This window comes from Natrix helvetica (genome assembly GCF_964273705.1).
Source record: "Natrix helvetica genome assembly, chromosome: 5".
Lineage (NCBI taxonomy): Eukaryota > Metazoa > Chordata > Lepidosauria > Squamata > Natricidae > Natrix > Natrix helvetica.
Genome location: NC_138551.1, coordinates 106,251,398 through 106,266,161, shown reverse-complemented (window position 1 = coordinate 106,266,161; position 14,764 = coordinate 106,251,398). Strand labels below are relative to the sequence as shown.

The following is a 14,764-nucleotide window of genomic DNA, read 5'->3' as shown; positions in this document are numbered from 1 at the left end:
GACCAGAGAGCTAAACAGTAGCCAAGCAGCCTTTTGTAAACCCAGTACAATGGCAGTCATGCTGAATGTCGAAATTAACACAAAAATTACTGCTATCATATGCAGAATAGTATTTTGTTTCATTAATTAAAAGAAAAGTATAAGATTTTTATGTGTTATGGTGAGGGTCAAAAATATTTATTTGGGCTGCACAGATTGGCTGATCATGAGATCCTCAATAGTAAAGTTCTTTCGTTTGGATGAGTTTCCCTGCATCATGGTTTTCAAATATTTTTCTCCTGATGTATTTAGTTTGCATGGAGCAAGCTATGGTCAAAATTGTACAGATAGTCCTTGACCTACAACAGTTCATTTAGTGATGGTTCGAAGTTACAACATCACTGAAAAAAGCGACTGTTTTTCACACTTATAACCATTATAGCATTCCCCCCAGGGTCCTGTGATAAAAATTCAGATGGTTGACCAGCGACTCATATTTATGATGGTTGCAGTGTCCAGGGGTCATGTGATTCCATTTTGTGACCTTCTGACAAGCAAAGTCAATGGGGAAGCCAGATTCTCTTAACAAGTGTATGATGAAGTTAACAAGTGCAGTGACTAACTTAACAATGGTGGCGAGAAAGGTCATAACATGGAGCGAAACTAATTTAACAGATGTCTCACTTAACAACAGAAATGTTGGGCTTAACTGTGGTCATAAATCGAGGACTATTGCATTTGCCAGAAAAGGAATGAACCAAGCCAACAAGCCATCTTCTGCAATATTTAGAAAAACCCTCGGCAGATGTTGTTTATCTTGAGACACAGAAGCCTTAAAACGAATGGTGACATTTAGGAGAAAGATGGGTGGTTTGGCCAGGAGAATTTATTTTATGGACTTGCCATGTTGTCATTATTGTAGGACCAGGAGCAAGTCCTTTACTTTCTTCAGTCAGAGAATAGTGGCATACATCCCTGCGGCCAATTCGCTCACACAGGGAGGGACTTCTCCTGGTGCCGTCCACTAGGCAATGCCAACGGGCGACACCAAGGAGTAGGGCCTTCTCTGTGATGGGCCCAACCCTCTGGAATGACCTCCCCCCCGACATTAGAACCACTTCTGACCTCCGCTCCTTCCGGCAAAAATTGAAGACTCACCTGTTCCGATTAGCAGGCCTGGCATAATTACAATCTGTCCCTCCTGGCAAATGTATTATTATCTGGCTATCTTAGGAGTTTTTTAATTTGTTGTGTCTGTTTTAGGGATTTAAAACTTATATTTATATTAGCTTTGTACAGTTCTTTTAATTGCATTTTAACCTCCTCCAAACTGTACATATTTCACTTTTTTATTGTATTTTGTGATATTCTCTATGGACTGTACACCGCCCCGAGTCCCTTCTGGGAGAGGGGGCGGTCTAGAAGCACCAAATATAAATAAATAAATAAATAAATACCATACCATTGTACTGTTCAGCCTCAAACGCCATTCAAGGCACTACCTAAACTCATTTTTCGGACAAGCTACAGAATTCCTTTCCTGTGTCACTGAAGGCGAATCTTGCTGATATCTACATGGACGTTAATACTTTGTATTGCAAGTATGATAACGCAGCTTATACAAAACAGGGAGTAATAAAATATAAATAATAAAATATTTAACAAAGAGGTACTTCGCTGTATCTAGCTATGGACGTTATTGTAATGGTCAACACTGATTCCAAATGTAGGTATTGGATCTGGGTGTGATGGCCACTTTTATAAATTTTCCACATCACAAAATCTAGATTGCAGCTCATGCTTGGTTTTCAAACTCTTTATTTTCTCTTCTTTCTCTTTCAGTCTGACACCAATGCAAGCTACCTACGAGCAGCCCGAGCAGGCAACTTGGAAAAAGCTCTTGACTACTTAAAGAACGGAGTGGACATCAACATTTGTAATCAGGTTGTAGCAATATTTAATCCACACATATTTTCTTTTTATTACTAGTCTGTGTTTGTGTCTGTGTCTTGAATCTGCCTCTCCAGAACAGGCTCCTCCAGGATACGCTAGATTTTCTTCTACCAAGGCTGGCTGGGGAGTATTGAAATTGAAATCCAGTTCACTTAGAGGGCTTCAGGTTTGCTTAAGCAGTCAAAACAGCATATTTCATGTCCACTGGGTATTGTTGTTGTTGTTGTTGTTGTTATTGTTAGTAGCAGTAGCAGCAGCAGCAACAACAACAACAATAACAACAACAACAACTGTGGAAAAAGAAATCATGTGTTGTCTCAATTGTAATTGGAGCCCTTGGAGCAATACCTAAAGGACTACCTCGCTATTTGAAAATTCTAAATTTACCTGACTTGAACATTCTGACTCTACAAAAAACTACCCTACTTGGAACAACTTATATCCTCCGACGTTACCTTAACAGTTCCTAGGTCCTTGGTTAGGACTGGAGCTATTGAGCTACCAACCAGCCCCAAAGGCTATAAATCTCATCAAAGTTTAACCACATAACAACAACAACAACAACAACAACAATAATAATAAGTCGGGTGGGGTCTGACTAGTAATTAATGCCAAACCCGTCGAAACAACTGGCCGCTGTGATACAATTCTGTTGATGCAATAATAATAATATCAAGCGAGGAATTTTCCAGGGTGATTCACTTTAACCTCTTCTCTTCATCATCGCGATGATCCCACTATCGGTAATCTTAAAAAAATGAAATCAGGCTACCAAACAGCCAAAGAAGCTGTAAAAATTTCGCATTTATTATATATGGATGATTTGAAACTCTATGGTAACTCAGAAATAGAAATCCAATCACTGACAAACACAGTCCGAGTATTCAGCAATGATATTTCAATGCAGTTTGGCATGGAAAAATGCGCCACTGTATCCATAAAAAGGGGCAAAATCACTGTGTGTGAGGGAATTGAAATGCCTAATGGCCAACTAATCAAATGCAATGAAAATGAAGCCTACAAATACTTAGGCATTCTGCAGTTGTATAACATCAAACATGGAGAAATAAAAACTATTGTCAGGAGAAAGTACACCAACAGATTTAGGAAAATTTTGAAATCTAAATTAAATGGTGGAAATACAATCAAGGCCATAAATACCTGGGCAATAGCAATTATAAGATACACAGCTGGTATAGTTAACTGGACACAAGCTGATTTGGATATTTTGGACCGAAAAACCAGGAAACGAATGACAATGCACTACAGTTTACATCCACGCGGTGACACTGATAGGCTATACCTGCCCCGAAAATCAGGTGGCAGAGGATTATTACAAGTGAAGCAAATAGTTGAAGAAGAAAAACATGCACTGGCTGATTATTTAAAAGAATGTCAAGAACATCTATTAAACGAAGTAAAGAACAAAAATCTACTGAAGGCCCAACAGACGAAACAAGAATACAGAACAGATGTGATAAAATCAAGAATGGAGAGTTGGCAGAACAAAGCATTGCATGGTCAATTTCTGGAAAAAATAAAAGATAAAGTGGACAGTGAAAAAACTTGGTTATGGTTAACAACAGGTACATTAAAGAAAGAAACACTAATCCTGGCTGCGCAAGAACAAGCTATCCGAACAAATGCCATTAAGGCCAAAATCGAAAAATCCTCTGATGATGCCAAATGCAGACTCTGCAAAGAAGTTGATGAAACTGTTGACCACATACTCAGCTGCTGTAAAAAAATCACGCAGACTGATAATAAATTGCGGCACAATTCAGTAGCACAAATGATCCACTGGAATTTGTGCAAAAATTATAATATTAAGACAACAACAAACTGGTGGGAACATAAGCCTGAAAAAGTCACCGAAAATCAGATGGTCAAGATCCTATGGGATTTTCATTACAAACGGACAAAATACTGGTGCATAAAACACCAGACATCACACTGGTTGAGAAAAATAAGGTTACAATCATAGACATCGCAATACTAGGTGATAGCAGGGTTGACGAGAAGGAACATGAAAAAATCGCGAAATACCAGGACCTAAAAATTGAAATTCAACGACTATGGCACAAACCAGCAGTGGTAATTCCAGTGGTAATCGGCACACTGGGTGCTATTCCAAAAGCACTGGAATTACATTTAAAACAGTTAAAACTTGACAAAATCACCATCAGTCAAATGCAAAAAGCTGCACTGCTTGGATCCACACGTATATTATGAAAATACATTATGATGTCCTAGGCCCCTGGGTGGGGCCCGACTAGTAATCAGTGCCAAATCCGGCGAAACAACTGGCCGCTGTGATACAATTGTATAATAATAATAATAATAATAATAATAATAATAATAATAATAATAATAATAATAATAATAATAATAATAATAATAATAATAATAATAATAATAATAAGCCCCTGGGTGGGGCCCGACTAGTAATTAATGCCAAATCCGGCGAAACAACTGGCCGCTGTGATACACTTCTGTTGATGCAATAATAATAATAATAATAATAGACAAAATTAATGCCATGTTGGTGCCATGGTACCAACAAGGTTAGCTAAAATATCGTCAAATACCTCCCCAAAATGTTGGAAATGCGAATCGATACACGGAACGTATTACCATTTATGGTGGACCTGTGAGGAGGCTAAAAAGTTTTGGAAAAAGATCAAAAACTAGCTGGAGGCAATAACGGGAGTTAAAATAGAATGGAAACCGGAAATCTTCTTATTAGGAATATTGCCTGCGAAATACAAAAAAGAAACCCAGTACTTAATATTGCATATAATAACGGCGGCAAGGATTGCCTATGCCCAGAAATGGAAAAACAAGCTACTCCAAGTGAAGATGAAATAATAAGAAAGGTGATGGACTGTGCTGAAATGGACAAGCTAACTAAAGAAATTCAGTGAAAAGAAGAATCAGAATTCTATCAGATATGGGATAAATGGTATAGGTGGATAGAGGAAAGAAATAAGAATCCTAGGCGATAAATAAGCAGAATGTGGTAGCTCTTACAGATTGTTGTCAGTGTTAAAATGTTTATTCATTGGATAATATAAATATGAATGATTCTGGATAAAAGTACTTTCAAACAAATGCAGTTAAAGGAGAATGTTGGTATATTGACGGTATAAAGATTTTTGATTTAAAATGTACAATTCAATTTGAATGAAATATAAAGAATGATTGTAGTAATGCACGGAATTTAATTGTAACCAATCAATATGCTTGCTGGAAGATGTATTGAAGAGTGTTTTGTATGTGTGTGGTCTGTCTAATTAAAACAATAAAATAAAATAAAAAATAGACAAAATTAATAATAGTTTCTCCTTAAAACGTTGATGGAGAGGGGGGGGAGGGAGGGGGAGAGAGAGAGAGAGGTGGTCTACCGGGTGCGCTTCAAGGTACTGGTTACCACCTTCAAAGCGCTCCATGGCACAGGGCCTAGTTACCTGCGGGATCGCGTCCTGCCCCATACATCCCTGCGACCCGTCCACTCACACAGAGAGGGACTACTCCGGGTGCCGTCCTCCAGAGAGTGCCAGAGGGCAGCGCCCAGAAGTAGGGCCTTCTCTGTAGTGGGCCCCACCCTTTGGAATGACCTCCCCCCAGACATCAGAACTACAACCGACCTTCGCTCCTTCCGTATGAAGCTGAAAACCTACCTGTTTCGACTAGCTGACCTGGCATAACTCTACAACCTCTCCAGCCCAGGGCATTTTTAATTGTAATTTTAGTTTTTAAGGGTTAATTTCACTGGGGTTTTAACTTTTTAAGTATTGTAACTTATTTATTTATTCTTACCTCCTCTATACGCTATATAATACCTTTGTACGTCGCCCCGAGTCCCTGTGGGGAGAGGGGGCGACTAATAAGTTCAAGTAATAAATAAATAAATAAATAAATATCTTAGTTGGGAAAAATATGTGGTAAGAACAATGATATTCATATATATTAAGGCTAGAATCCCATACATCTAAACTAAGCCTCATTGAACTTCAATCAATCAAAATAGAGCTGGAAGGGACCTTGGAGGTCTTCCAATCGAACCCCCCTGCTCAAGCAGGAGACCTTAATCTGTACTTGTACCTTTGGTTTTTCCTGCCCAGGTGTAAAACCTTGCTTTTCTTCACATTAAATTTCATTTTGTTAGATAAAGCCCATTGTTCAAGTCTGTCAAAATCTTTTTTGGATCCTGAGCTTGTCTTCTGGGGTGTTGGCCATTCCCGCCACCTTAGTGTCTTCTGCAAATTTTATGAGTTCCCCTTCTATTCCCTCGTCTAGGTCATTTATGAAGATATTGAAGAGTATTGGGCTTAAGATGGAATCTCATGGTACCCCACTGCTTCCTTTCTTCTATGCAGATGTAGTACCGTTAAAGACTACATTGAATCCCTAGTAGGATTTACTTCCCTAGATTGCATTTGAAGCTTCTGCTGAAACCTAGAACTTCTCTTGAGAGCTGCCCTTATTAGGCTGCTGCACCGTATTGTCTCCATCTTGCTTTAAAGTTTCTAATGTGTGCCTGTTAAGGTGTTTAATGTACATTACAACTTGAAATTAACTCCTCTGGATTTTATGGAGATACACTAATATCAAACATGTGATTCCATCTTTGCTTGATTGGAGAAATTGGTTGGTTTTGATACAAAGGACATATTTGTACTGATTACAGATGAATTGGGTGCTGAGATTTCCATATAGAAAAGTACTTTGTCTTTTGATAATCTAGACATGGATACAGTCTTAAAGTAGGAAGGCTGAAGCCACGGCACTACAGTTTTAGGAATTAAATGGGATGTCCAACTGAGGAAGTATGCATGGGAGTCCCATTTCCGTGGCATCTGTAAGGCGAAGCTCTCATTTGGAAATGAAACAGCCCATAAGTTTGTGTTTCTGCAGGGGATGGATGGAAGTTGCCCTGTGGCCTCCCTGGGCATGGTGCCCATCAGTGATGCTCCAAAATTGATAACTTCCAGAATTCCCTGCCAACATAGGAATGTTCTCTCTTCAGTACATTTCATGGAAAGGTTGCTGACTATCATCCATGTTCAATATGCTATTCATGTAAAACATAAGGATAACCTTACTTTGTTTTCTATTAGACTGATGATACATTGAATTGCAAAGGGAGTAAGTAATGAATGAATCTTTCCTTCCTTCCTTCCTCCCTCTCTCCATTCCTTCCTTCTCCCTCCCTCCGTCTCTCATCTTCCTCCCTCCCTCCATTCCTTCCTTCTCACTCCCTCCGTCTCTCATCTTCCTCCCTCCCTCCATTTCTTACTTCTCCCTCCCTCCCTCTCTCATCTTCCTCCCTCCCTTCATTCCTTGCTTCTTCTCCTCCTTTCCCATCTTCCTTCCTCCCTCCCTCTCTCATCTTCCTCCCTCCATCCCTTCATCCCTTTCTTCTTCCCTCTCTCATCTTCCTTCATCCCTCCATTCCTTCCTACCTTACCTCCCTCCCTCCATTCCTTCCCTCCCTCCATTCTTTCCCTCCTTCCCTCTCTCATCTTCCTTCCTCCCTTCCTCCCTTCCCTTTCTCATTTTTCTCCCTCCCTCCCCTTCTCTCTTCTTTCCCTCAAGTTCTTATCATGCTGGAATGTGACCTTTAGGCCCCTTGAGTTATCGTCTGTTTTTCTGAGCGCCCTGCGTCAATCTCTTCCCTTCTCTTTCCTTTTTATCAGAATGGGCTGAACGCTCTCCATCTCGCTTCCAAAGAAGGCCACATAGAAGTCGTGTCAGAGCTGATCCAGAGAGGCGCCAATGTGGATGCAGCAACCAAGGTCTGGAGCTGGTGTCTGAATCTTGCATTGCTTTCTTACTCAGGCCTGCAGAGGGCAACCTGCAGAGGGCAACCGAAGGAAGAAAAAGGCCTTAAGCCTTTAGCCGAGAGAGGGGTAAAGGGGGTGGGGGTAGGTGCAGAGGAAAGGGAAGGTAGAGGGTTGAAGCTAGAAGGTACAGATTGTAACGTCTGTGATTATGAAGAGCTGGATTGATAAAATACCACCGTTCTCTTAACATGCTTTGCTGAAGAGTCACAGCCGCACAGTGGTTCACCATTCCTACGATCGGTGCCATACAATCCCCTAAGCCCAAAGGCCACATCCCAGTCAAGGGGTTTCACATCTTAAAGACCTTGAACTGGGCTGCCACTAGGCCCGGAAAGGCTTCGTAATGACAGCTGTGTCAGTGGCCAGCGCCAACGTGTTCAAGAGCAGCAATTCAATGTTTACAACATCTGGATTGCCAAGAGCTTATTATCAGGAAGAAGGGGAGATAAATTTGGCCATCAAATGTCAGAGTCAGCACCACTAAATCTCCAGTCGGGCAGTTTGAAACATTTTGCACACTCCTAAACAGCCAGAGCTTCCCTGTTGCTTGATTGTTCCATAGTAACTGACTCTCCAGCACTCGGCTGTGTTTGTGCAGAGTCGCCATTTTCATTCTCCTTCAAGGTCTCTGAGGAAGGGCTGGCATGGTTCTCCAGCAGCAGACTTGGGCCTGGAAGCTCCAGGGCTGATGGAGGGCAGCAGGAGAGGCAGAGCTAATAGCCCACACTAGAAGGGAAACAGGATGGGTGCAGCGCAGGGTGGCAATATCAGAATGAAAAATGGGAAATTAAATATCTTGCAAATCTGAGATTTTTGCCATTTATTCGTATTATTCTGGAGCATAAGCTAGGATTACAAGGTGTGATGCAACATTCTTATCCTTTGGTTTTATTTTTTCATTTACAGATAATATGAATAAATGGCAAAAATCTCAGCTTTGCAAGACTGTTAAGATCGAAAGGAATTCAGAGGTTTTCCTTTCTAATTTGAATTATCTATGGCTTGCCACAGCCAGAGACAAAAGATTATAAACCTTGACTGTGGCTAAAAGAAATGCAGCAGCCCCAATAAATTCTGGCAGTCTAATCATTTCTCCCTTGATGTGAAAGAACCGTCACCAGGGAAGCCCTGGCATCCTTGGGCAAAAGAGGTCACGTCTGTTGTGCAAGGGCCTGTGTCATTTCCCCTGTAGCATTTTGCCATGCTGCAGATGCTGCCGTTTGCCCACTAAGGGTGCCCATGGGGTGCATCTGCTGGGCCCTTTTCAGGTAACAGCTTGTGGTGATTCCCACCATCCACTAAAGCTATGAGTTTGTATCCTAGGGCAGTATCCTAGCTTGTTCGTGGGTGCCTAAATCTCCAGTGGGTCTGGTCCCAAAGCCGTGCAGTTATGCGCAGAATCCCTGTGTGGGTCATCTGGGGATCGTTGAGCTGTAAACAGGCTCATTGTTGTTTTCCTGCTGCCCCTGTAGTTGGAGGGCCTGGCGCATTTTTTACATGCCATTCTCATCTCTCCTTACAGAAAGGAAACACAGCTTTACACATTGCATCCTTGGCTGGGCAGACCGAGGTGGTGAAGGTGCTGGTTACGAATGGGGCCAACGTCAATGCACAGTCGCAGGTGAAGTCATATTTATTTGAACCCTGTTCTGCTGGCGAGGGAGGAGGGGGCTCATGGTGGGGGTGGGGGAACAGGAGGATGGGGCTTTACCTTCTCTTCCTTTCTTACCAAAGTCCTTTAACCTCTTTGCTTTCCTCTTGTCGCTTCCCTGGAATTAACGTTGGAAGCCTTTGGGCAAAACATATTTGCATCAAATTGTGAATGTAAACCAACCTCTTCAGTTACTGTTTCCTTCCTCCCTATTAGAAGGATAAAAATATCCCCAACTCGGGGGAAATCCGCATCCAGTATGTATCTGAATATGGGAAGAGGGTATCGGGAGGACATAGTGGGGCTGTCCAGTGCATTGGGTTTAATTCCAAAAAGGGGCTTTGGCATATTCAGGAGTTCAGGCATGCCACCTTTCAAACAGTTGGCTCTTTTCCTGTGATGAGCTGCCAGCTGCAAGAGGACAGCCATGCAATGTCAGAAAATGTCGCAGCTGATTCCACTTTCTGGAACTGAGTTTGAAGGAGGCCCTGGAAGCATCATCCATTTAAACCAGTGTTTCTGAAACTTGGCGACTTTAAGTCCTGTGGACTTCAAGTCCCAGAATTCCCCAGCCAGCTATGCTGGCTGGGGGATTCTGGGAGTTGAAGTCCACAGGACTTAAAGTCGCCAAGTTTCAGAAACACTGATTTAAACTTCCATTAAGGTTTATTGTTTCATGCTCTGTCAGTTCATCTATACCAGGGATGGCGAAACTTTTCGGCACCGAGTGCCCAAACTGGAACGCATGTGCACCGCAGCCCCAGAAACTCAAAGACCAACCGTGCGCACCGACTACCTGGGGTTTGGGTTTCCAGCGTGGGCATGCGCGCTAGCCAGCTGGTCTTTGCAGGTGCTGGAGTGCTGGAAACCCGAAGACCAGATGGCCGGCGCATGCATGCGCTGGCCAGCTGGTCTTCGTGTTTCTGGCACTCCGGCACCTGCAAAGACCAGCTGGCCGGTGCACATGTGCCTGCTGGAAAACAGAAGAGCAGCTGGCGACAACATGTGTGCCCACAGAGAGGGCTCTGTGTGCCGCTTCTGGCACACGTGCCATAGGTTTGCCATCATGGATCTATACTCTGGCCCAATGTAGAAGGTAACTCACAAAACAAATCATCATTAACATTTAGCCAAACTATTTAAACATCAAAAGACCAAATGGTAATGAGACTCCAGATAAAGTTCCCGTAAGAGCAGGGTAGATCAGCTGGCTGTGACAAAGGCAGTTAGAACAACAGACAAACTTTGCCCAAATATCAGCTGATCCTGACTCTCATAGAGTCTGTCAAACATGATGGGTGAAAAAGCCATTTAACAAAGACTTTATTTTCATTGGCTATGAAAGGTGGGATAATTTCTCGCTGCCTTTTTTCATGACCCAGCTTAGGTTGGCCAAAGGGCACAGTTCTGTCTCATTCTGATTGCTCAAACTGATTCCTCCGTTTGCAGTTATGTTCAGCTTCATCAGCTGCCATCCAGTTAAGGAGGAAAATCTCAGCACTTCATGTCCATCTCATTCACTGGAGACCAGTGAAGTTCTTCAGATGTTCTTGGAGTTGGGACAGCTCTTGTCCTGCCATTATGTTGCTCTTGAGCAAACAGAGGCCTCTCAAGGAAAATATAGACCAAATATTTGCAGCCCAGAAAAAAGGGGGCTGAAGATCTCCTTCACACCTCTCCTCCCTTGTCTGGAGTCTCTCCGAGTCACATTGCTTACTTCTCTGCTCCAGTATTTCTCCCATTACAATTTTCAATACAATACAATACAATACAATAGTAGAGTTGGAAGGGACCTTGGAGGTCTTCTAGTCCAACCCCCCACCTAGGCAGGAAACCCTATACCATTTATTTTATTTTATTTATTTATTATTAGCGTTTATATACCGCCCCCTCTCCCGAAAGGGACTCGGGGCGGTGTACAGTCCGCATTAAAATGCAACAGATTAAAACATAGAAATAACTACAGAAATACATGTATATGAGGAGGATAAAATATGCCAAACTGTACTGCTAATAAATAAGTCAATACAAAAGTTTAAAATATCAGATTAAATTTAAAACACTATCCCTCTAAAAACCAGTAAGAATGTGTATGCCAGGAGGTAGACGTTATAAATTATGCCAAACCAGCCAGTCGGAACAGGTGTGAAACACCATTTCAGACAAATAGCTATCCAACATCTTCTTAAAGATTTCCAGTGTTGGGGCATTCACAACTTCTGGAGGCAAACTGTTCCACTGATTAATTGTTCTAACTGTCAGGAAATTTCTCCTAAGTTGCTTCTCTCCTTGATTAGTTTCCACCCATTGCTTCTTGTTCTACCCTCAGGTGCCTTGGAGAATAGTTTGACTCCCTCTTCTTTGTGGCAACCCCTGAGATATTGGAACACTGCTATCATGTCTCCCCTAGTCCTTCTTTCTCTTAAGCTAAACATACCCAGTTCCTGCAACCGTTCTTCATATGTTTTAGTCTCCAGTCCCCTAATCCTCTTTGTTGCTCTTCTCTGCACTCTTTCTAGAGTCTCCACATCTTTTTTACATCATGGCAACCAGAACTGAATGCAGTATTCCAAGTGTGGCCTTACCAAGGCATTATAAAGTGGTATTAACACTTCACGTGATCTTGATTCTATCCCTCTGTTTATGCAGCCTAGAACTGTGTTGGCTTTTTAGCAGCTGCTGCACACTGCTGGCTCATATTTAAATGGTTGTCTACTAGGACTCCAAGATCCCTTTCACAGTTACTACTACTGAGCAGGGTATCATCTATACTGTACCTGTGCATTCCGTTTTTGTTGCCTAAATGTAGAACCTTACTCTTCAGCTAAGACCCACCAAGGATCTGGTTGTGGCTTATGGCTTCAGTATTCATCCAAGGGATATTTCAAAAACTACCCTACACTATTTCAACAGGATTAGGTTCTACCACATTTTAGAGGGAAGCATAGATTCTCAATTCTTTGTTGTTTCCCTAAAGCTACTGTTGATTGTCTGTCCTTCTTAGAGTTTCCTCTTTCCTTCTCTTCCAAGGAAGAGCTGCAAACACAATTGTTGTGCCGGATGGGACCATCCAGGCTGAGGGGACTAAGTTGTGATCTCATAGTACTAACTCCCCTCCAATTGTACTGATGACATATCACAGATGTACTGTATGCAGGGGAAGAACTTAGCTCATGATTTACTTATGAATGTTTCATCCATGTCCATATCATGGTGAGCTATGCCCATCTCTAGAATAAGAGCTGGCCATTTGCAAGAGTCTAAACTGCCCACACACACCAATCCAGGGTTTAATTCTTTATTTTTATGATTGAGTTTGCTCAGAATCTTTTGTCAGTCTCTACCTTGCATGCTTGTTATCAGCTGCCATAGTAACGGGGAGGGTGGGGGCTCATGGTAATTGGGAGGGGAAAAGGTGCTGGTGGAGATATCTCAAGATGGGAGTTTTGTTCTCACCATCTTCTGCGCATGCTGATGGCTCGTGTTTAGGTTTGGTCAAGGCCAACTGTCTCTGCATACCAACTGAATGAGGCCACTCGAAGATGCACCCCACATGACACATTTGGGATCTGGAGATTGGACATTGGGTTGGGGTAACTGGGGGGAGGGTCTTGGGTAAACGTTTGATATGTACAAGTTTGCGCTTTTTTGCTTCAGATCTTGCTTCACTTTCGCTGTTTTCATTTCATGTCCAGTAAAAGTACCTTTTCTCTAATTGAAAAACACATTTCCAAAATTGGCTCGGTCCTCAGTGTGAACTTGGCATTGGTTACTCACTTCAGCCTTCTACAACCCCGTGCCTTCAAGATTCTGAAAAATTTCAATGTTTTTTTTTGTTTCCTCCCTAGAATGGCTTCACACCACTGTACATGGCAGCCCAAGAAAATCACTTGGAAGTGGTTAAGTTTCTTCTTGATAATGGAGCTAGTCAGAGCCTCGCCACTGAGGTAAATGCTCATATACATATATCTATCTGTCTGTCTGTCTGTCTGTCTGTCTATCATCTGTCTGTCTGTCTGTCTGTCTGTCTGTCTGTCTGTCTGTCTGTCTATCATATATATATATATGATAGATAGACAGGCTCAACTGATCAGGCTCAACTGATAAGGAGGCGATCCTGTGGCTTAGTGGCTAAGACTCCTGCCTGAGATATATAACAGCACAGGTTCAAATCCCAGTAAGGGTATGGCTAGCTGATGAGAGCTAATTAGCTCAAAATAGATCTATACTAGTCTCCCTTTATTTATTTATCATTACAAATACAACATATATATATATACACATACGTATACGTATACGTATACGTATATTTGTGTTACAACCCCTGGTATGCCTAAATATGGGAGGAAGGTCACTACTCCCTCTTTCTGTCCTTCGGCTCATCACAGAAAACCATGCCGGCAGAAAACCATATTTTTATTTTTAATGTTGCCTTTTTATATTTGTGTTGTATTTGTACTGATAAATAAATAAAGGGAGACTAGTATAGATCTATTTCGAGCTAATTAGCTCTCATCAGCTAGCCATACCCTTACTGGGATTTGAACCTGGGCTGTATTATATCTTAGGCAGGAGTCTTAGCCACTAAGCCACAGGCTCTCCTCCTTATCAGTTGAGCCAGGGAAATAGGTATGTATTTGTGTTACAACCCCTGGTATGCCTAAATATGGGAGGAAGGTCACTACTCCCTCTATATATAAATTTTGCCAAAATATTAAATATATTGTATATATCATGTAATATAAAATAAATGAAGATAATTAGGCGTGAGCCAAGGTCAGATTTGCTTGTAAGTACTATCCCAAGTACGCTGTTCTTAAAAAAAAAAGAGCCATAGGTGGCTGGTACCCACACAATCTAACTTTTGCACATTGTTTTTATAGTATTCAACAGAGGTGGGTTGCACCTGGTTTTACTACTAGTTCGCTTTGTGCATTCGCAGAACAATTTACAATGAACTGGGCACATATGAGCACTACTAAACAACATGCTGCCAATGGCAGGGGTGACCAGGGAACTGGTTCAGGGGCATGGCCAGCCTGGGTTGCTGCCAGTTCTGCGACCCAGGTCAAAATGCCACTACCAGTTCGGTTGAACTGGGCCGAACCGGGAGCAACCCACCTCAGGTATTCAACAGCCTTCAAACCAATTTTAGTTGATCTCAAAGAATATAAGCAGGGTCAGATCCAGGAAGTCCTTCAGTGGGAGATCACCCCAAGACCTAAGCCCTCTAGACCAGGGGTCACCAACCTTTTGGACCTCAGGGGCCATTAAATTCATAATTTTAAATCCCGCAAACCAGTAATATGAATTTTTTAAAAAAGATAAATAGTAT

General features: G+C 42.0%; 1 protein-coding gene across 1 annotated transcript in view; it reads left to right on the top strand.

The window, feature by feature from the left end:
* The window catches only part of ANK3 (ankyrin 3), a 197,476-nt gene that overhangs the window by 57,591 nt on the left and 125,121 nt on the right, over positions 1-14,764 (top strand). The window contains exons 2-5 of the mRNA XM_081954513.1: positions 1,822-1,923; positions 7,632-7,730; positions 9,301-9,399; positions 13,278-13,376. Coding sequence (XP_081810639.1) covers positions 1,822-1,923; positions 7,632-7,730; positions 9,301-9,399; positions 13,278-13,376 — 399 coding nt within the window. The remainder of the gene's footprint in view (positions 1-1,821; positions 1,924-7,631; positions 7,731-9,300; positions 9,400-13,277; positions 13,377-14,764) is intronic.